We start from the raw sequence: 21,376 nt of genomic DNA on the forward strand, positions 1-21,376 counted from the left end.
CGGTAAAAAAAACCCCACATATTTCATTAACTGAAATAATGTTAAATTACCAACCTATTGAAATACTAATATCTGTTATGTATCTTTGATATATACAGACAACCACCAATCACAGTGGTGATGAGAATCATGTGATGAATCAAAGCTAATCAAAAGCAGCTTTTAAGAGAACAATAGTAATATATAGAAGGTGCTTATGTCATTCACACAAACACTAAACACCATCATGGTAAAACTTAAATTTAAAAAATGCAATAAACATTAATTTAACAACATCAGATTTAACATAAAACCCTAATGTACATAGCTGATTAGAAAAAACAAAGAAGAAACATAGTTATTGTAATGAAAATACATCAAATGCGAAGTGTCACGCTGGGAATTCTGGGAATGTCAATTTACGGGTTTTCCACTGTAAATTACACAATGACTTGTTCTTTTTCACTTCCAAAAACTGTAAATTTAACGGTATTTTACTGTAAAATTAAATGAAATGTAAGGTTAGATCTATTACAGTTATTCACCGTATATAGTACGGATACTTTCTGTTAACCAATTAACTGTTTTTCACCGTAGCATTTTTACAGTAAAATACCGTTAAAATCACAATCATTTTTTACAGTGTATAATAACATATAGCAGCTCTTATATGCAATATGCAGTAACTTTGATGCACTGAAAATGAGAAAAATAGCAAATTTGAGTGAATTATGATATATTATCTGTGCAGGATTGGCCAAAACTGTCCTTCACAGGATTCAATCACAATCTAAGAGACCCGATTTGAGTTATATTTCAGTAAAATGATCATTTTTGTTGAAAGTTACTATGTTTTGTCTGCACAGCAATCTAGATTTTGCAAGTTTTGCTACGACAAAATAAAAAGATTAAACTTTTAATATTTTTTGTCGATGATTGTAAAGTGTCTCTGTGTGCTTTGAGTCGGTGTCAAACAAGAAGGATGTGACATTCCACACTTGTGTCTTTACTTGGTCGCATTTCTGTTCACTACAAGCCACACAGACTCACACACACGCAGTAGTTTGCACTTCCACTCTAATCTCACACATACACTACACACCCTCTGCTTTTAGAATGTCATGCTAATCTGCATACATAGACACGCCCACCATGAGGTTTCAGATGTGTGATGCTACACACACACACACACACACACACACACACACACACACACACTGTTATTCCAGCCCCATATAAAAGAGAGGGCAGAAGTCGTCCTGATGTGATCCCAGACTCCGGCTTCCAGTGTCTGCAGACCAGTGCCGCATTTCTACCTAAACATAAACCAGGTTAGTACATTTCGACATATTTAATAGTAAAGAGTTAACTCCTGGAGATGGAAATTGACAACTACTGTTCAAAAGTTTGAGTGCTTATTAAGGCTGCATTTATTTGATCAAAAATACAGTAAAAAACAGCAATATTGTGAAATATTTTTACAATTCAAAATAACAATTCAAAATGAAATTATAATTACTCCAGTCTTCAGTGTCACATGATCCTTCAGAAATCATCCTAATATGATGTGATGCTCAAGAAACATTTATGGTTCATTTTCTTTTTTCTGGATTCTTTGATGCATAGAAAGTTAAAATGTGATGTATTTGAAAAATAAATATTTTGTAGTATTATACTTTACTGTCACTTTTGATGAATTTATTATGCATCCTTCCTTGTCGAATAAAAGTATTAATATCTTATTTAAAATGGTCATCCTGAGCTCAAATTTTTGAACGGTAGTGTATATTTCCAATTATTTAAATAGGCCTACATCCAACTTTTTGTCAATAAGGTGTGTTCATAAAATTGGTTAATAATACTGTATGTTATAATATATTAGTGTTTTGATTGTGAAGTTATTTTAAGAGATTGATGTATTTGTATTTTGTATTTTGGTTTGTGTGTGCAAGTGCATTGTGTGTGTTTGAGAAGTCTGTGAGTGTTTACATGCAGGGCCAATTTTCTGTGTAGTTTGCAAAACGTAACTATTTTAATATGTGCCCCATCTGTTTTATATCTACGTGGTAACCACAGAAAACAATCTTGACAACATTTTTTTTTTTTTAAATCAGCTGTAATATATTTTTCCGTGTAGTTTACCACGCCAAGATAAAGTGTGGAAAAGTGTGTTCAGCCATGTGTTTAAGTGGTTCAGTAAGCGAACAGAGACTTCACTGTGTTCCTCACGGCTCCGGTGGGGTTCAGCAGGACAAACATCTCCTCAAACATCACACCTCAGTCCAGGAGACGCCCAGTTTATGTAATCATCATCACGCAGGTGTTTGTGTGTCTGTGGTGACATATTTTGCCAGTGTAAAAGCAGCCATTGTGCAGCCTATCATAAAAATACGCTTTCCACGTTTAAATGTCATGCTATTGGATGGCAAAATTTTGCCTGCCAGTTGATTTTCTTTTTTAAATCTCCCTTCAGAAGCATTCATAGCACCAAAGAGAGAACCACAAGGTGTCATTTAAAAACTCACACTGGACTTAGTCCCATATGTTTGTGTTCTTAAAATCACAGTGTAATATGTATTATAAATGATTTATCCTCCTGGGTGCCACTGTCCACGAATATGAGGACATTACATTTTAGTGAATTTCTCTGACACCATGCCACAGTTTTAAGTCTGGATGTCCTGCACATTCAGGGCTTTTTGTTTAACCTTCCTCTTGCAACGACATCTCTTCTCTGATGATGTATTTATTGGCATGAGGGCGGGGCAACCTGTCACTCACATGAGATTCACCAATAGCAAACCTCACCCATCCAATCAATTCCCCACAGGCAAAATCAAGCCCCGCCCTACATTTATTCTTGTTCAAGAAGCCGTTTCACTCAGATATATACGTCACAATAGGGAAGAAAAAACAAATGCAACTTTAATGAACAACATTTAATTTTTTTACAGTTGTAAGCAAGTCAACTTATTTCCACAAGTTTTTTGTTAGAATTTTCTAGATTTATTAATGTTAGTTATTGCAATAACAAACATGAGCAATATATATTTTTAAAGCATTTATTCATATTTGTTAACGTTAGTAAATGTAATTGTTCATGTTAGTCCCCAGTGCAATAACTAATGTTAAAAAATACAACTTTGGATTTTAGAAATGTATTAGTCAATGTAAAAAATGACCATCAACTAAGATTAATAACTTCTGTAGAAGTATTGTTAACAACTGTAGTACTGTGGAACATAGTTAACAAACCTTAATGTAAAGTGTTGCCACTTTTTCAAAGAATGACAGAAAGAAAGAAAAGCCAAACTGCATCTTACTCATTAGTCTATCTTACGTTTCTACATTGGACTTTTCATATGCTGCAATAAATTAAAGGAAGAAAGGCCAAAATCCTGCAATAAAACTGTGCTGAAGCACATGCTTTAAGTTTGTCTTTGTGCGCATGCATCCTCAATGCATAACAGATGTCATAAATGACACACTTCCTGTGCAGCCCATTATAAAAATGCAAGGATGTGTAAACTAAAGAGGAAGCTCTTTTATCATTGAAGTCTATGCAATGTGTTCAGCTGACCTATATGTGCTATTTCTGAGTTTAGCAGTTTAAATGACCACCCCAGCAGTACCTGCCATGGCTGATCAAGAGGCTCCAGAGAACCCGACCCCCGCCGCCCCACCTGCCGTACGCCCCAAACGCGTGTCCCACCGCGGACGCAGTGCAGGAGCCAAAGTCAGCTCTAATCAACAAGAGGGGAAAATGGAGGAGTTTGAGCCCTTCATGTTACTGCCCCGAGGACCACCACCACTCAATGGTGAGAATGAGAAAACCTGTACTTTACCTTTTTTGTTAAGAGCGGGGCTTGATGGGTTGGGTGTGGTTTGCTATTGGTGGATGTCCTAACATCACATAAATTCTGCATTTCTTCTGAAAATGAATAAAGCATTTAACATGAACTACATATAAAGCATGATAAAATATTTTCAGTTAAAGCTTATTTTTCATGCATAACCCAATAAAATGTAACGGTGATGAATAGGGACATGAAAATTGGTTTATATAAACAAATATTATTAAAATGAATTTTTTTTTGTTTTGAAAGGATCTTTTGCATTATAAAAAAAATTCATTATCAGTATAATTATTATCAGTAATTCATGCAGACACTGAGCGTTTCCTGAGAGTGACCCATATTTGGGCGGTTTGCAACATTAGACGGAAAGGCTGTGTTTACTAAAATATTGTCTTGGTCTTATCTAGTCAAAAGGCCTCAACTGAAAAGCAGAGACAAATATCCTGATCCTCCATGTTTACTGTTTCCACCAGATAGCAGTGAGCTCTTGTCCCAGTGATAACAGTTATTGCAGGAAACGCACCACTTTTATCTTGTAACATCTTGACTTTTTTTGTCACCCTCTTCCCTTCAAACCCCCAGTGATAAAGAGATGAAAGACATCCTCTGTGAGAGACTCAGGCCACTGTTTAGTATTGTATAGTAAAAAAGGCTATGATTTACCGTTGAGCCTTTAACATGTTGACAGTCCTGTTTCTGTTCCTCAGAGTATCTTGATATCTGGGATGTTGATGTGCTCAAACAATCTCAAGGGACCAATAAAGAAGGGCATCACACGTACCTGTACTCCAGCGACTCCCTCATTGTGCGTCGGGCTCAAGAGTTCCAGATCAAGATCACCTTCGATCGGCCCTACAAACCGGCCCAAGACAAGTTTGCTGTTGAGTTTGTCATAGGTGAGTCCTCAGAGAATTCAGGAGTACTTGAGGCTGAGACGTCTGAAATGAACACGTTCACAATACTTTTGCCCAGTGGTGGACAGTAATGAAGTCAGCTACTGTACTTAAGTAGCTGGAAGAAAACAAAACTAGAGGTATTTCACATTTTGTGGAAGGAAAGCATCATTGCATATAAAGGCCTTAAAAACTACTAGTTCTGCTTATTTTTCCACCCTTTTAGAAGAGAACAAACACAACCCTAGGTGTTTATTTGATACAGTGGCTAAATTAATGAGAAATAAAGCCGTAACTTCAGACTTTTACAAACAGCACAGACTTCACTCTTAACCTCTTAAACTCTGCATTCCTTGATAAGGGTCCGGAATCACATCATCAAGGATATACTTTAAATTTTAAATGTCTGTGGAGGAGCTCTGGCCTCATATGTGGTACAATTTGAGAGCTTAGAGTCTCTACTTTCTAGATGTGCATCACTTTGGCATTTGTTTTACACAAAGTGACTTATTTACACTAAATTACTCTGGGACCATTTCCGCCTGGAATTGGCGGCTTACCCAAATTGAAAAGCTTCCCATGCACATACATATACACAGTATATCCCGTATAAATGAAATCCCCAAAAATTAGCATAAGTAGTTAAAAAAGTTCTATATTGGCATTGATGGTTCTTTAGATTTTAAGAAAGTTCTTCGCACAAAGAAAAAAAGATTCTTTTTAGAACTGATCACTTTGGTGAACCAATGGTTCTACTATGGCATCGCTGTGAACCCCACCCCCCCATTGGAACTTTTTTCATATTTTGTACATGTTTTTTTGCAGCTTCCTTCTGCTTAAATGATCAGTTTCCCCCTTTTGCAATATCTAAGAATTATTTAAAGAGGTAAATTGTCCAGCAAAGCAATAAATGTATTTCACTGTGCATTTTCTGCATGCATTTGACAGTGAAATTTCACAAGAGATGTCATTATTCTGCAACTTCTGAGCACCATCATCACTTTCCCTTCTCGTTTCTTGAGAATATTTAACACATCCAGATATTTGCACACTGGCACTGAAATTTAAGGAAACCGAGCACACGAGCTGAAGGAAGTCAACTGGAAGGCTGGTTGTGCAAGGTTCTGTTTACTGGAAAACGGTTGTAACAAACAGACCAGGCAAACTTTTTGAAAATGTTTCTTGAGCATTAGTTCATTGTATTAGAGTGATTTCTGAAGGATCATGTGACACTGAAGACTGGAGGAATGATGCTGAAAATACAGCTTTGATCACAGGAATGCATTACACTTTAAAATTTTCAATTAGAACAGAATTGTAATAATATTTCACAATATTACAGTATTTTTGATCAAATAAATGCAGCCTCTGTGAGCATCATTCAAAAAACTTACCAACCACAAGCTTTTGAACAGTAGTGTATATACCATGAGGAAACTTGTAATACTAAATATTTTAGTGTGATTGTTGTTGTGCACTAGGACCAAGTCCTCAGTACAGCAAGGGCACCTACATTCCCGTCTTCCCCACTGCGGAGCGACAGAGTGTTTGGAGGGGTCGGGTCATCGAGACCAGCGAGAATGTTGTCACAATGGGCATCACACCCTCACCAGAGTGCATTGTGGGAAAGTACATGATGTATATCGGTGTGGTGACGCCCTACGGCATCCGCAGGACCACGAGGGACCCGAGCAGGGACGTCTACGTCCTTTTTAACCCATGGTCAACAGGTGGGAGAATCTTCTGTTTTATACTATATTATTCCACATTTGGAAAATTGTGTCAGTACATGTGTTAGGGAAAAAGAAGCAATAAGCCATGACACCAAAGTGATGTTTCTTTGAAAGCTGATGCCGTGTTCTTGGATGATGAGGAGGAGCGTGAAGAGTGTGTTATGAACGAGCTGGGGATCATCTATCATGGAGCATATGACGATGTGTCCGAACGTGCCTGGAACTACGGACAGGTGTGCATCACATTTGCTGCGGCTGCTTTAAATGTTTGCTTTCTCTGTTGATTGATGTGTTTGATTGCATATTTATAATAGGTGTGGGAAACAATTCAAGAATAACCACATGACTGCCTGCAAAATTAATGTGTCTTACATCATTTATGAAAGGACGCATGGCTATAATAGTTATTTAGGTCCGTGTACGGTCCATGTATGAGTCCAATCATTTTTTTATGTAATATTGAAAATGGAAAAACAAGAATATTGCACATTTATTCGTTTTTTTTTTTTTTTTTTTAAAGAAGCAAGAATTTGGCTTGATTTTTCACTTTAAGGTTCAGGGGTAGATGTGAGAGCGAATGAAATGCCCCTTTCTGGGGATTGGTCAACCAAAGTTCAACCCGTGCCATCATCAGTTGCTAAAGGTTACATTTAATAGTGTTATTAAATATAGGTATTTGTAAGAATTAACATTTAGTGAACGTTAGATGATGACAACGAATCTAAATGTATAAACAGAAAAATATGCATGCACAATTCAATATTGAGCTATACTGATCATAAACAAATCTGTAATAGAGTAGTCCAGATATGACGTCACTTTGTAGGCCAGTCAGCAGTTTACATCGCACTGGTACCCTTGACAAAAACCCAATAGGATTTTCCCATAGGCTTCTGAATTATTGCAAAAAAAATCTCAAAGCATTGATCAACAAAAGTTTATGATACTTAAACGTTTTGTCCACCAAGATCATTTTTTACAGATGAACACAACTTTCATGAATTTTGAAGCCTAACTGCAGTCACCAGAAGTTACAGGCTAAAGGTGGACTAGAAATGAACTACACCATGGTCGCTCTACCTCAACGTCACCATCCCTAAGCTTAGCTTTCAGTTTTGTATCTCAAAGCATTTTCCCAGAATGTTTGAGTTAGACTACTTCAGCATAATTTAGCCTAAAAGAGCACAATTATAAGCATAATGAGGCAGTAAGTGAACTGAGGTTACCTGTTCGGCGTGATGACGTTTAATCGGAGCCTCTGTTGTCCCATTTAGGCACTTGTAGAAACCGCCTTTTTCAAGACACATAACAAGCTTTAAAAAAAATCACGAGTGGGGTAATACTGGTGTATTTTATGTTGTAGAATAAAACGTGAAAGTGTATTGAGCTTGAGCATCACAGACCTTATTTCAGCCATTTAAACAAAATCCCATTTAAAAACCCATTGACTTCGGGACGAGGGAACCGGAAGTGCCAAAATGTTAACTCTAAAATGTTATCTGATATGCATCTAATAAACCAAATTGGTCCTCCCACTTTTAACAGGTTTTTTTTCCCCCCTAGCAAATTTCTTATTATGTGTAAATATTTATATGAATATAAAAAGTGAAATACTGAAATATTAACGGAACAAATTTCACGGATATTTGATGAACAGAAATGGAATAATGAGTCCCTGAACAGGGCGAGAGTCTATATCAAAAGTATCAGTCAGGATGTGGTGTGACACCAGCTGCTTTAATTGCTAAAGTGCATGTCGTCCTCATGGGCTGCAGGAGATTTGCCAGCTCTTGCTGTGAGATGGTACTCCACTCTTCCACCAAGGCACTTGCAAGTTCTTGAACACTTATAGGGGGACGGTTTGGCACTGCAAGGACGATCGGCTGTCCTTCCTTTCTCCCTGTCTTAGGTATTTTACATTACAGACATTGCAGTTTATTGCTCTATTCACATCTGCAGTCCTCATGCCTCCTGCAGCAGGACTATGGCAGGTTCACACATGTGATCAGGGACCCAGAGCATCTTTCTCCTGGTGTTTTTCAGAGACAGTAGAAAGATCTCTTTAGTGTCCTGAGTTATTGGAAACTGTGACATTAATTGTCTACCAACTATAAACTGCCAGTGTCTTACGGACTGCTCCACAGGTGCATGTGCAAAAATTATTTTTAAAAACTATGTTTAAAAAACTTTCCAATAAAGATCTGGAAAGCTTATTTGGATTTGACAGAATTATCTTAAAAAATATATTGCATATCCCTATTTAGAAGGCTGTACTATTTTTAATTTATAATTAGAATTGATGCAATTTTCTGTATTTTATTTGTTTTTTAGTTTGAGTTTGGTGTCCTGGATGCCTGTCTGTTCATTCTGGATAAAGCAGATATGCCGCTGACCAATCGTGGTGATGTTATTAAAGTGACCCGCGTTGCCTCAGCCATGGTGAGAAATTGATTCACTTAATTATTATTTTTAACCTTCTTGTGAGAATAATGAGACTTCTTATGAGAGTAAATGCTCTCAGTTAACAGTAAAGCATCAAACTGTCATGTTTTGACAGAAAGCACAGCTTTGTAAAGGCTTGATTAAAGGGATCCTATTATGCTTTTTCACTTTTTTAACTTTAGTTAGTGTGTAATGTTGCTGTTTGACATTAAACATTAAGACAAGATCTGCAAGGTTACAAAGTCCACTCCAAAGAGAGATATTTTATTCAACAACTACAACTATTCAAGAACTACAATGAACGACTCGTTTGGACTACAATGTGTTTCCGGATCTTATGAAGTCACAGTGTTACTCATTTAAATAATCCCCGCCCACAGAATACGCAAAAAGGGGGCGAGGCCTTGTTGAGCTGTTGCTATGTCAAAGAGATGTTTTCCACCCCGTTTCCAAAACTCATTTGTTTGACCTTCCTAAGGCTGACAAACTTAGAGTGGTTAATCTATTTTAAACACTGTTCCTGAACATTATAACCCCAACGTTTATCTGTGTGCTGCACATTTTACGGAGAACAGCTTCTAGAAACTAAGATACACTGCAGGCTATGCACATAATTTTCTCCTGAAATTGAGCAGTTCCCATTTTGTCGGGACAATATGTTGTTTGTGGATTACAACTTGTAAGTATGTCTTATTATTTGTAGTTGCGTTTTCTCAAGAGATTCAAGATTCAAGATTCAAGAGTTTTATTTGTCACATACACAGTTATATACACAATATACAACTGGCAGTGAAATGTAAACAGGTCCGCTCCATGGACAGTGCAAATAACAGTTACAAGAAATTAAAATAGAAATAGAATAAAATTAGAATAAAAAGTATTAACATAAGTAGAATTATAAATAAATCAAGTAAAAGATAAAAATAGGAAATAAGATAAAAATTAAAATATAAAAATTAAAATATAAAAATATAAAAAAATAAGTGGATATGATAAGTGAGATAAACTGTAGACTTAGAAATAAGTGGTTAACATAAATATATATATATGTATATATAAAGAAGTATAATGTGCAAGGTTTATTACAGGTTGTTACGCAGTAACAATAGGAAAGTAAAGTGCAGTGCAATGGCAGTATGTGGATGTTAATGTTTAAACTGGATGTTTATGTGTGCGCGGGGGTGAAGTGAAGTCACGTGACTGAGTTCAGGAGTCTGATGGCCTGGGGGAAGAAACTCCTCCTGAGTCTTTCAGTCTTTGCCATCAGGCTACGGAAGCGCTTACCAGATGGCAGCAGGGTGAAGTGAGAGTTTGCAGGGTGATTAATGTCTCTGATGATTTTAGTAGCTCTACCTCTGCAGCGTTTGGTGTAGATGTCCTGCAGAGACGGGAGAGCTGAGCCTGAGATGCGCTCGGATAAGCGCACCACTCTTTGCAGGGCTTTGGAATCGTGACTGGTGCTGTTCCCGTACCACGCTGTGATGCACTGAGTCAGGACACTTTCTATCGCCCCTCGATAGAAAGTTTTCAGGATGGCTGGTGAAACCCTGAATTTCCTCAGCTGGCGCAGGTGGTACAGTCTTTGCCTGGCTTTTTTCACCTGTGTCTGGATGTGTGTAGTCCAGGTCAGATCCTCGGAGATGTTCACACCCAGGTATTTGAAGCTGCTCACTCTCTCTACCGGTGTCCCGCTGATCATGAGAGGGGAGTATGACCGATGCTGTCTCTTCCTGAAGTCCACAATCAGTTCTTTGGTCTTGTTAACATTCAGAGAGAGACAGTTGTCCTGGCACCATGATGTCAGTTGCTCCACTTCGTCCAAGTATGCCGTCTCATTGTTGTTGGAGATGAGACCCAGGACAACAGTATCATCAGCAAACTTGATGATCGAGGTGGAGCTGTGTGTGGACAAACAGTCATGGGTGTAGAGAGAGTAGAGCAGGGGACTCAGCACACAGCCCTGTGGAGCTCCCACACTCAGGGTGATGGAGGTGGAGGTGAACTGGCCTACTCTCACCGCCTGGGGTCTGCCAGTGAGGAAATCTTCAATCCAGAGGCAGAGAGAAGAATTCAGGCCTAGATCCAGGAGTTTGTGTGTTAGCTTAATGGGAACTATGGTGTTAAAGGCTGAGCTATAGTCAATAAATAGCAGCCTGACATAGTTCCCACTTTTGCTGTCGATGTGAGTGAGGCAGGAGTGAAGGACGTGAGAGATGGCATCTTCAGTCGATCTATTGGGACGATAGGCAAACTGAAGAGGGTCCAAAGTGTCAGGAATGGAGGAGCAAATGTTGTTTTTAATGAGTCTCTCAAAGACCTTCATGACTAAAGATGTGAGAGCCACTGGACGATAGTCATTTAGGCAAGAGGGTTTACTGATCTTAGGTACAGGGATGATAGAGGATCGTTTGAAGGAGGTGGGGACAACAGATGTAGCAAGGGACTCGTTAAATATGGATGTAAAGAGCCCTGCGAGCTGATCAGCACAGGACCGCAGAACACGACCTGAAATACCATCCGGCCCAGCAGCTTTCCTGACATCCACACGTTTGAGTGCCCTCCGAACCTCGTCCTCCGAGACAGAGATCACGTGACCGTTGCTGCTCTGAGGGACTCTCTCTGACGCGTCACTCGCCGGAGTCGCGCTGCCGCGATTACCATCAAAGCGAGCGTAGAAAGAGTTTAGCTCGTTCACCAGCAACGGATCAGCTCTCACCTCTGCAGAGGATTTAGTTCCAAAAGCACAGATGGTCCTCAGTCCCTGCCACATCTGCCGGGAGTCGTTGAGTTGGAAATGAGATTCCACTCGGTCTTTATAGCGGAGTTTTGCGGCTTTAACGGCGCGCCGGAGGGCGTAACATGAAGCTTTGTACTCCCTCATATCCCCCGTTTGGAGACCGGCATTGTACGCGATAGTGCGCGTGTTAACTGCAGTGCGGATTGAACTGTCCACCCACGGTTTCTGATTAGGGAAGGACGTTATAGTTATTGTTTGTGTGGCTTGCTCTGTCAGTGTGTTGATAAAGCAGAGCGCCGCTTCTGTGAACTCGCTGACGTCTTCAGAACTCGCGCGGAACATGTCCCAGTCGACGTCATCAAGAGCTGCCTGTAGCGTGATCTCTGAATGGGATGACCAGCGTTTGACTTCCCTCCTCACCGGGGGCTCTTGAACGAGCCTTTGTTTATATTCCGGTGTGAGGAAAATGGCGGCATGGTCCGATTTGCCAAAAGCTGGCTGTGAACGAGCTTTGTAGGCGTTCTTAAACGGAGAGTAGCAATGATCCAGTGTGTTTGCTCCTCGTGTGGGACAGGAGACATGCTGGTGAAAGTTTGGCAATACTTTCTTTAGGTTAGCTTTGTTAAAATCACCCGCGACGATGAAAGCAGCGTCGGGGTGTTTGTTTATGAAGCCGCTGGTCACATCATGGAGGGCAGATAGAGCCAGCCCCGTGTCTGCCTGTGGTGGAATATAAACGGCAGTGGCGATGACCGAGGAAAACTCCCTCGGTAGGTAGAAAGGCCGGCACATGAGAGTTAAATGTTCCAAGTGAGGCGAGCAGGATCGCGAAAGAATGGAGATGTTCCTAGGATCGCACCATTTCTTGTTTATCATGAAACACACTCCACCGCCTTTAGATTTCCCGGCCTCGGCTGTTCTGTCCATCCGAAAAACAGAGAAGTTCTCGGACGGCGTCACGGCTGTATCCGGGACCGCTGGCGTGAGCCATGTTTCGGACAGACAATAGATGTTGCAGTCTCTCATGTCCCGTTGAAAACTTATCCTGGCTCTAAGATCGTCCATCTTATTCTCCAAGGATTGGACATTTGCGAGCAAAATGCTCGGGAGAGGAGGACTGAATGCTCTTTTTCTCAGTCTGTTGCGGATCCCAGCGCGTTTCCCGCGGTGTTTTTTGAATCTTCGTTGCGACTCGAGTGGCCATTGTTCAACTCGGCGTCCCGGCGAATCTCAGATGGAAGATTGGAGAAAGTGTCCTGAAACAGGTCAGTGTAGCGGTAACCAATTTCCAGAAGTGTTTTGCTGTCGTAACAGATCAAAGCAGATGATCCGTTGGAAAAAATAGAGAGTAAAAGAGAGTAGAATAATAAATAAAAGCAAAGTCTTAGCGGAGCGACCTGAACGGCGACCGAGCACGGCGGCGCCATCTTAATGGATCAGAATGGATTCTATTAACAGTTCCAATTATACGTTTTTTGTTGTTGCTATGATGTAAACAAATGGCTAAGCCTCCGCTCGCCTTTGTAAATATGCATCCTTTCCTGTCATTCAGACCTGCAACACATTTAAAAAAAAGTTGGGAAAGGAGCAATTTAGGGCTAGTAATGAGGTAAAATGGTTAAATAATGATGTGATTTGAAACAGGTGATGTCAACAGGTGATTGTAATTATGATTTGGTACAAAAGCAGCATCCAAGAAAGGTCTAATCCTTTAGGAGCAAAGATGGGCCGAGGATCGCCAGTTTGCCAACAAATACGTGAGAAAATTATTGAAATGTTTAAAAACAATGTTCCTCAAAGAAAGATAGGAAGAGATTTGGATATTTCACATTCAACAGTGCATAACATAATTAAAAGATTCAAGGAATCTGGAGGAATTTCAGTGCGTAAAGGACAAGGGCGCAAGCCTAAGCTGAACAACCGTGATCTCCGATCCCTCAGGCGGCACTGCATCAAGAATCGTCATTCATCTATAAGCGATATCACCACATGGGCTCAGGACTACTTTGGCAAACCTTTGTCAAGTACCACAATACGTAGTTACATCCACAAATGCCAGTTAAAACTGTACTGTGCCAAAAGGAAGCCCTATGTTAACAGTGTCCAGAAGCGCCGTCGACTTCTCTGGGCTCGGAGGCATCTGGGATGGACCATCACACAGTGGAAACGTGTACTGTGGTCAGATGAATCAGTGTTTGAGGTATTTTTTGGGAGGAATGGACGCCGTGTGCTCCGGACCAAAGAAGAAAAGGATTATCCAGACTGTTACCAGCAACAAGTCCAAAAGCCAGGGTCTGTCATGGTATGGGGTTGTGTCAGTGCCCTTGGCAAAGGTAACTTGCACTTCTGTGAAGGCACCATTAATGCTGAAAAGTAAATAGAGATTTTGGAGCATAATATGCTGCCTTCAAGAAGACATCTTTTCCAGGGACGTCCATGCATATTTCAACAAGACAATGCAAAACCACATTCTGCACACATTACAAAGTCCTGGCTGTGGAGGAAGAGGGTTCGGGTACTTGACTGGCCTGCCTGCAGTCCCGACCTGTCTCCAATAGAGAATGTGTGGACAACGAAGACCCCGTACTGTTGCCCACCTTAAGACTTGTTTGCAGGAAGAATGGGACAAAATTACACCTGAAACACTTCATCACTTGGTGTCTTCAGTCCCTAAACATCTTTTAAGTGTTGTGAAAAGGAATGGAAACATTACAAAGTGGTAAATGCTTTACTGTCCCAACTTTTTTTTAAATGTGTTGCAGGTCTGAATGACAGGAAAGGAAGCATATTTACAAATGACATGAAGTTGACCAGACAAAACATGAAATATTTTGTGTTCATATTGTCTGCAATGAAATACAAGTCAAAATAAATGTAGAAATCTAATTTAGAAAAAACATTTTTCTTGCGTTTTCCATACTGTCCCAACTTTTTCTGATTTGGGGTTGTATAATATCTCGCTTTTGTAAGACGGTTCACTGCCCCTTAGGAAAATTGCATGAAATCAGTGCATGAAATCCGTTCTGCACGATCCTCTTGTTTGTTAACTTTCTTAAGTCTGAATCAGGCTTGAATTGGTTTGAAATTGATGCCATCCAGTGTTACACTGCAAACCCGAATAAGTTGGCAAAACAAAAGTTAGGCAATAAAAAAAACTGCCTTTTGAGTGTCATGGCAAAGCATGCTGGGAAATAGAAATCCCCCAATCTAAATTAAAAGAAACAAGTTCATAAAACTCAAAACAATGAAACAACTCAGATTACTTAAAATGTGTCAGTTTTGAGAACTCAAAAGAAAAAGAAAGTTCTAAATACTCTTAAGTTAATTTATGTCGGTTAATTTGTTTAATTTGAGTTGGCTCTACTCAAACCACTTAATTATTTTGAGCGTTAGGGTTTACAGTGTATGGTAAGGGGCGTGACATTTCCCGATCACGCGCTAAGCGGTGCCAATCACAACAAACTGGGCCAGCTAACCAATCACAGCGCATCTTGTATTTTTCCGGAAGGAGGGGCTTCATCGAAACAGGAACTAACCAGCTTTTTGGGCCAGACTGGGGAGAGAGGAGCTGTAATAATGTCAAATATGTGGAAAAATAATGTGTTTTTTGAACAATCAAGCATATTCTAGTACACCCAAACACAAAATCAAGACTTCCTTTAATATATTGCTTGTGTGCCATCTTTTTCAACCTTCATGAACTTATTACTGACGCCACGTCTTCCCCCACTCAAAACAGCTGAACTCCCGTGATGACGACGGCGTGTTGGTGGGAAGCTGGAGTGGAGATTATACACACGGCGTCCCGCCGACGTCCTGGACTGGCAGTGTGGAGATCCTCCTGGACTACGCTGGCAGCAAAGGAACGCCGGTCTGCTACGCCCAGTGCTGGGTCTACGCTGCCGTCTTCAACACCTGTAAGAATTCCCTGAATCCCCTGCTGCATTATATGCTGTCCCAGGACAAGTCATTAAAGAACCGGTCACATGGTCAGTGGTTTGATTACTCAGTATTTACTTTACCCCCTTATCCTTCCCCACAGTCTTGCGTTGTCTTGGGATCCCCAGCAGGGTCGTGACAAACTTCTTCTCCGCCCACGACAATGACGGCAACCTGAAGATGGACATCATTCTGGACGAAAACGGAAAACTGGACCGGAACCGCACCAAGGATTCCATCTGGTTTGTGCTCTTTTATGGAATCAAAAATATGAGGACTAGGACTTACTCGTGTTTTTAAAAGTATAAAAGTGTCTTGCTTCATTGTCTGCAGGAATTATCATTGCTGGAACGAGTGCTACATGGCGAGACCCGATCTGCCTTCTGGCTTCGGGGGGTGGCAGGTTGTGGATGCTACACCACAGGAGACGAGCGATGGTAAGACATACACATGAATGCACATACACACACAGTATCTGTTTGTTGTTCTGTGATGTTATTGAGACTGTTCTTCTGTCAGGTATGTTTAGGTGCGGACCTGCATCAGTAGCTGCCATAAAACACGGCCAGATCTGCTACCCGTTTGATGCCCCCTTTGTGTTCGCTGAGGTAACATAACCTTGTGAATGAGTCCATGTGAAGTCTTTTGACCTTTAACTATCAGAGAACCATGGAAAAACATTAAAGTAATTAATACCATTTTTACCAAATATGACTTAATTTTAATAATTTGAATTTCCTAGCATGCCTGAATCATAAAAAATGGAGTGAATTTGAAGTGTCATAACACTGGTGACAAATTTTATCCTTCAAGTTTACAAGGAAGATGTTTTAAAGAGATCAAATGAACCTTTATAAGTATATTCAGGTACTGTTCTAGTTTTCAGTCACGTGACCATCACAGAGGCCTGGAGGGCAAAACAGCCATAGAACTGCAGCACAAGCCTGTCAATTTTCCATCTTAAAAACAAAAATATGTGAACAAGATGCAGGCTTTTGGGACTTGTGATCCATATACAGCTCCTGCTGCAGTATTTCAATCACTAAAAACAGTGGGACGTTCTAAAACACTTAACGTGAAAAACACTTAGGGTGGATCGATTTAATTTAGGTTGATTTAATTTAACCACAGATGAACTATGTAGAAAGACTGTCGGATAAATGGCTGATCGAGTAGCAGGCACGTGAATAGACAGCAGGCTAAAGATGCTTAATCCTTATTGGTGCAACCCTTCCTTGAAATGTTTTAATGTACTAAAACAGTGAAATAAAAAGATGAATTTCTGCATACTAGGCGAGCAGACGAGCCCAGAATATGAACGCATTTTGTTTATAATGGTTTTCGATGGAAACGAGAAACCTTGTGTAGCATTTATATTGCGTTCATCTGCTTACCTGTACAAAGTATGCATCATCAATAAGGTGCATATTGAATTTGGTATTTTAATATTTCTGTCTTACTGCATTAATACTGACTATAAAGCTGGTAAAAATGGAAGAAAGCTTTGTTTTTCCCTCCTGATGGCCGCTTCTATAACGCTGTGACATCACGTGAAAACTACGAATAAAGCTAGTCAGTGAGGTGTAGGAATGTTCTTTTATCCATTTAATAATAATAATAATAAAAATCAGTGAGTAATATTTCAGGATCATGAACAGGCTTCTAGTACTTGCACTTTTTGGTGAAATCGTACAACCCTGAAAACCCCAAAACAAAATAAGCAACAACATAATTATTTTAATAACTAGTGCCTTCCTAAAGACACATTAAAGGGGACCAAAATAAAAAATAATTCATCAATATCCATACTTGGGTCTCTGAGGATTAAAAGCCTTAAATATTATGTAAATGTTATTTACAATACGTGTAAATACCAATAAAAAGTAGCCTTTGGGATAATTTGGGTACATTTACATTCAAGAATACATCCCATTACATTCTGTCACTTTTTGAAATAAATGTATAAAAATATTGTTGGCTTGCCTGAGTTCAACAGATACAACGGTAGAGAGACAGCTTAAAGACAGTCTGTGGAGGACAGATAGTAAAAGAGAAAGAGGGAAAGACAGAAACTGGAAAGTCACAAGTCAAAAGGGAGGCCAAAAAAATGCAGTTTTTATAAAAAACTGCTACTGAAATGGAGAACAGACACACATGCATGCACATTCCCAATGCACATTCAAACACAAATCCGCTGCCTAAAATGGTTACATTCATCGTTCTTGTGATATAATGTTTTCATAAATATTTTTGGAAATCCATTCACTAAATAATGTTAACTCTGACTGCTTCATTTCCACTTTAAACCATGTCTGTACATCTCACTATTTCTATCTGTTGATTTCCGCAGGTGAACAGTGACGTGGTTTTCTATCGTAGACGTAAAGACGGCACTCTGGACGTAGTGAAGGTGAATCCCACTCACGTGGGCCGCATGGTGCTGACCAAAGCCGTGCTGCACGACGGACGCAGAGACATCACCAATCAATACAAGTTCCCTGAAGGTAAGAGAGATTGCTCTGAGATATCATAAATGCGCATGCAACCTTAACCATGCAATCTGCTTCTGTTCTAATCATTCCCTCATTCCCATCTCCTGTCTCAGGAACCCCAGAGGAGCGCCGTGTGCTGGAGAAGGCGGAGGAGTTCGGCTCTCAGAGGGAGAAAGCTTCTCTTCCTCAGGGTGATGTGGATGTGGAGATCCCTTATCTGGACGTCCGCGTGGGAGACAACTTTGACGTGATACTGCAGTTTAACAACCGCAGCGACCAGCGCCGCACCATGGACGTGTACATTACTGGGACTGTGGTGTATTATACCGGAGTCCCGAGCGGCGAGGTCGTGTTTAAAACCCCCAAAGTCAAACTAGAGCCACTGCAGAGTGAGTAAACATTTGAGAGTAAAATATGATTGTTGCATATATTTTCTTCTATTTAAAGTCATCTTGCATTAAATGCTCCCCCTGCTGGCGATAGGTAAGGAAGAGAAAGTGTTGGTGCGCGGTGAGGACTACATGCACAAACTGGTGGAGCAGGGAAACATCCACATCATCGCCACAGGAAAGATTAAAGAGACGGGACAGATCATAACAGCGATGAAACTCATCACAATGCACAATCCCAAACTCATAGTGACGGTCAGACATCGCACTGTTACCTCTCAAAATGATTGAAAGATTGGAAAATGAGTGATTTAATTGACTTTGTACTAATCAAACAAACCCACAGAGCCGAGTTCACGTAGCCCAAATGGTAGAAGATGGCACTAGCAACGCCAAGGTCATGGGTTTTATTCCCATTGAACACACATACTGATAAAATGTTTCGTTTGAATGTACTGTAAATTGCTTTGGACAAAAGCGTCTGTCACCTGAATGTAAATGAATCTGCTGCCCTCTACTGGTAGGTTAGAGACTCGTTCATGTCTCTCCTCTTTCTCTCTCTTGGCTCTTTGCGATGTCCCTCTTTAGGTGACCGGTTCTCCAAGAGTGAGTGAGGAAATGGACGTGTCTGTCGAGTTCACCAACCCGTTCAAGTTCAGTCTGGATAATGTGGATCTGCGTATGGAGGGTCCTGGAATCATGGCCTTGAAACGCAAGCAATACAGGTGAAGACTATTAGACTGACACCAGTACATAGAAATTGTACATATTACATATATTTTGAAATAAAAATACATATATGTTAAAATTACCATATTACACTAATGTTGAAAATAATGTGCAGTGCAAGAAAACGTCTTTTTTGTAAGAGTGAATGTTTTTCGTGAGATTCATTGCAACACCATGGGAATGCATGAACTTATCAAAATATACCTTTAATGCAATGCAAGTTGTTTTGGATAAAAGCATCTGTCAAATGCATGAACGTAAGTCTGTACTGCATGTTTTGTGTCATTCTGACACGTGTGTGTATTGTGTTTTTCAGTCTGATTTCTCCAGGCACTTCTATAACGTGGACGGACACATTCAGACCCCGGCGGGCCGGCTCTACTAAACTGATGGCCAGCCTCGACTGCGCTGCTCTCAGACAGGTGTATGGAGAGACTGAGCTCACCATCCAACCATGAACACCACAGAGGATGAAGCTGAGAAACAGACGCCTGTAGTCTTTGACCAAAGAGAAACACAGCATATAGCATGTACTCTATAAACATACTGAAGCATGTTACCAGTGCATTATATTGTTTTGTCAAAAATACAGTTATTACAATCTATCCATATGTTTTCTTTTATGTAATAACTCTGTAACACGTAGATAATAAACAATCAAAAAAAAAATTCTCTTGACCATAAAATACATAAGATGGTAGAGTAGAAAAGTCACCCCACAACACTTCTTGTGGAAAAAAAGATTAATCTGAAGAGGTGAGTTGTTTTATTTCTAACTAAATTAAAATCCAACACAGGTTTTGAAAAGTGCTTTTGACCCCTAGTGACATTTTTAGTTTCAGTTCTGTCTATCAAAAGATGATGTTTTGTGATCCCAACTGTGCTTGATTAAAATCTAGATTTGCAAAGGTTTTGCATTGCTCAAGCCCTGCCCACTACTATATCCCTCTATATTATTGGTGGATGTTGGCTTTAAGCATGTATCCAGTGGTGCTGTTTACTGTTATGTGTATGATGAAACACGAGTAGGGTTATTGTTCTCGCCGCAACGTAATATTTAATGATTTGGCAACATCAACAATAATACAAATACACTGTAAAAAATGTCAGGTCTCCAATTAAAAATGTTCTAGTGACTGATCACATCTACATTTTTTAGTTGGCCAAATTGAATTTCTGTTAATTAAATTGTATCCATTCACAGAAATTCAATTTTACCAACTGAAAATTTTAGAAGTGATCAGTCAGTAGAATTTTTTAATTGGAGAGGCCTGAAATGTTTTACAGTGTTACTCTGACATTTTTCTTACACCAAAAAATGCAGTCACTTTTTTTTTAAAAACATCAGCTTTATATCTGATCAGAGGACAGAGATGGAGGATTAAGGGACACCACACAATGTAAATACACTCATGTAAAGATTTGCACTCCCTTATATCAACATGCACTCTTCTTCCTTGTTCAAGAACAGTTATAGTTAACAAATCTGAGACATAAGGCAAATATTGGCAAGAACTGCAGTGCAAACACAAATTAGATTGTTAATTTGTTTGATTAAACACTGGCCTGTCTGCAATCACATTCAAACATGAACGAGCGAGTTGTTGCACTCTGCTGAAGATCATCAGGCTTTATTGTCTGTCCAGGTCAATAAAAGAAGCCTTGAGTGACCGCCCACCCGATTCATCAACACCAACAGTCACATATGCATGGAACTTTCACATCATGTCAATCATATTCATGTTTCTTATCGTAAATCACATTACGCGTCCTTAGGCCTACCATACATCAAAATGGCCGCTTGACATTACAGCATGGGCGTTAAACATCAATATGATAAAACTCAAAGAAATGTATGATCGCAACATGAACAAACATTGGAAACAAAATACGACAATAATCTAATCTTTTAACAATTAAATAATTAATTTAGATCGTTTAAACTGTGGGATCTGGAGCACTATTTCCTTGGAGCACTTTTGTTTTGATAGATCCTTATATATGTATTTCTGGTCTGTTCTCCCATTGAATTTTCGATCCCATTAATTCACTGGAATGCATGAATAATCTCTCGTTTTTCTCTCCAAATCCTCAATTTCTTTCAAAAATGTAATTGTCTCTTTTCACTTCTAATCCATATTAACAGTGTTTACTATGTTTCGAAGGCAGGTAAGCACGTAATGCTA

General features: G+C 39.7%; 1 protein-coding gene across 1 annotated transcript; it reads left to right on the plus strand.

The window, feature by feature from the left end:
- The first annotated feature begins 1,165 nt into the window (after positions 1–1,165).
- f13a1b (coagulation factor XIII, A1 polypeptide b) lies at positions 1,166–19,795 on the plus strand. The gene is made up of 15 exons (XM_079810659.1): positions 1,166–1,310; positions 3,585–3,797; positions 4,544–4,732; positions 6,211–6,459; positions 6,577–6,695; positions 8,794–8,901; positions 15,381–15,558; positions 15,684–15,822; positions 15,914–16,017; positions 16,100–16,188; positions 17,931–18,084; positions 18,186–18,461; positions 18,556–18,716; positions 19,050–19,186; positions 19,507–19,795. Exons 2-15 carry the CDS (start codon positions 3,593–3,595, stop codon positions 19,646–19,648), a joined length of 2,250 nt encoding a protein of 749 aa, XP_079666785.1. The 5' UTR covers positions 1,166–1,310; positions 3,585–3,592; the 3' UTR covers positions 19,649–19,795.
- Positions 19,796–21,376: the final 1,581 nt, after the last annotated feature.

The sequence above is a fragment of the Gobio gobio genome (genome assembly GCF_949357685.1).
Source record: "Gobio gobio genome assembly, chromosome: 2".
Classification (NCBI taxonomy): Eukaryota; Metazoa; Chordata; class Actinopteri; order Cypriniformes; family Gobionidae; genus Gobio; species Gobio gobio.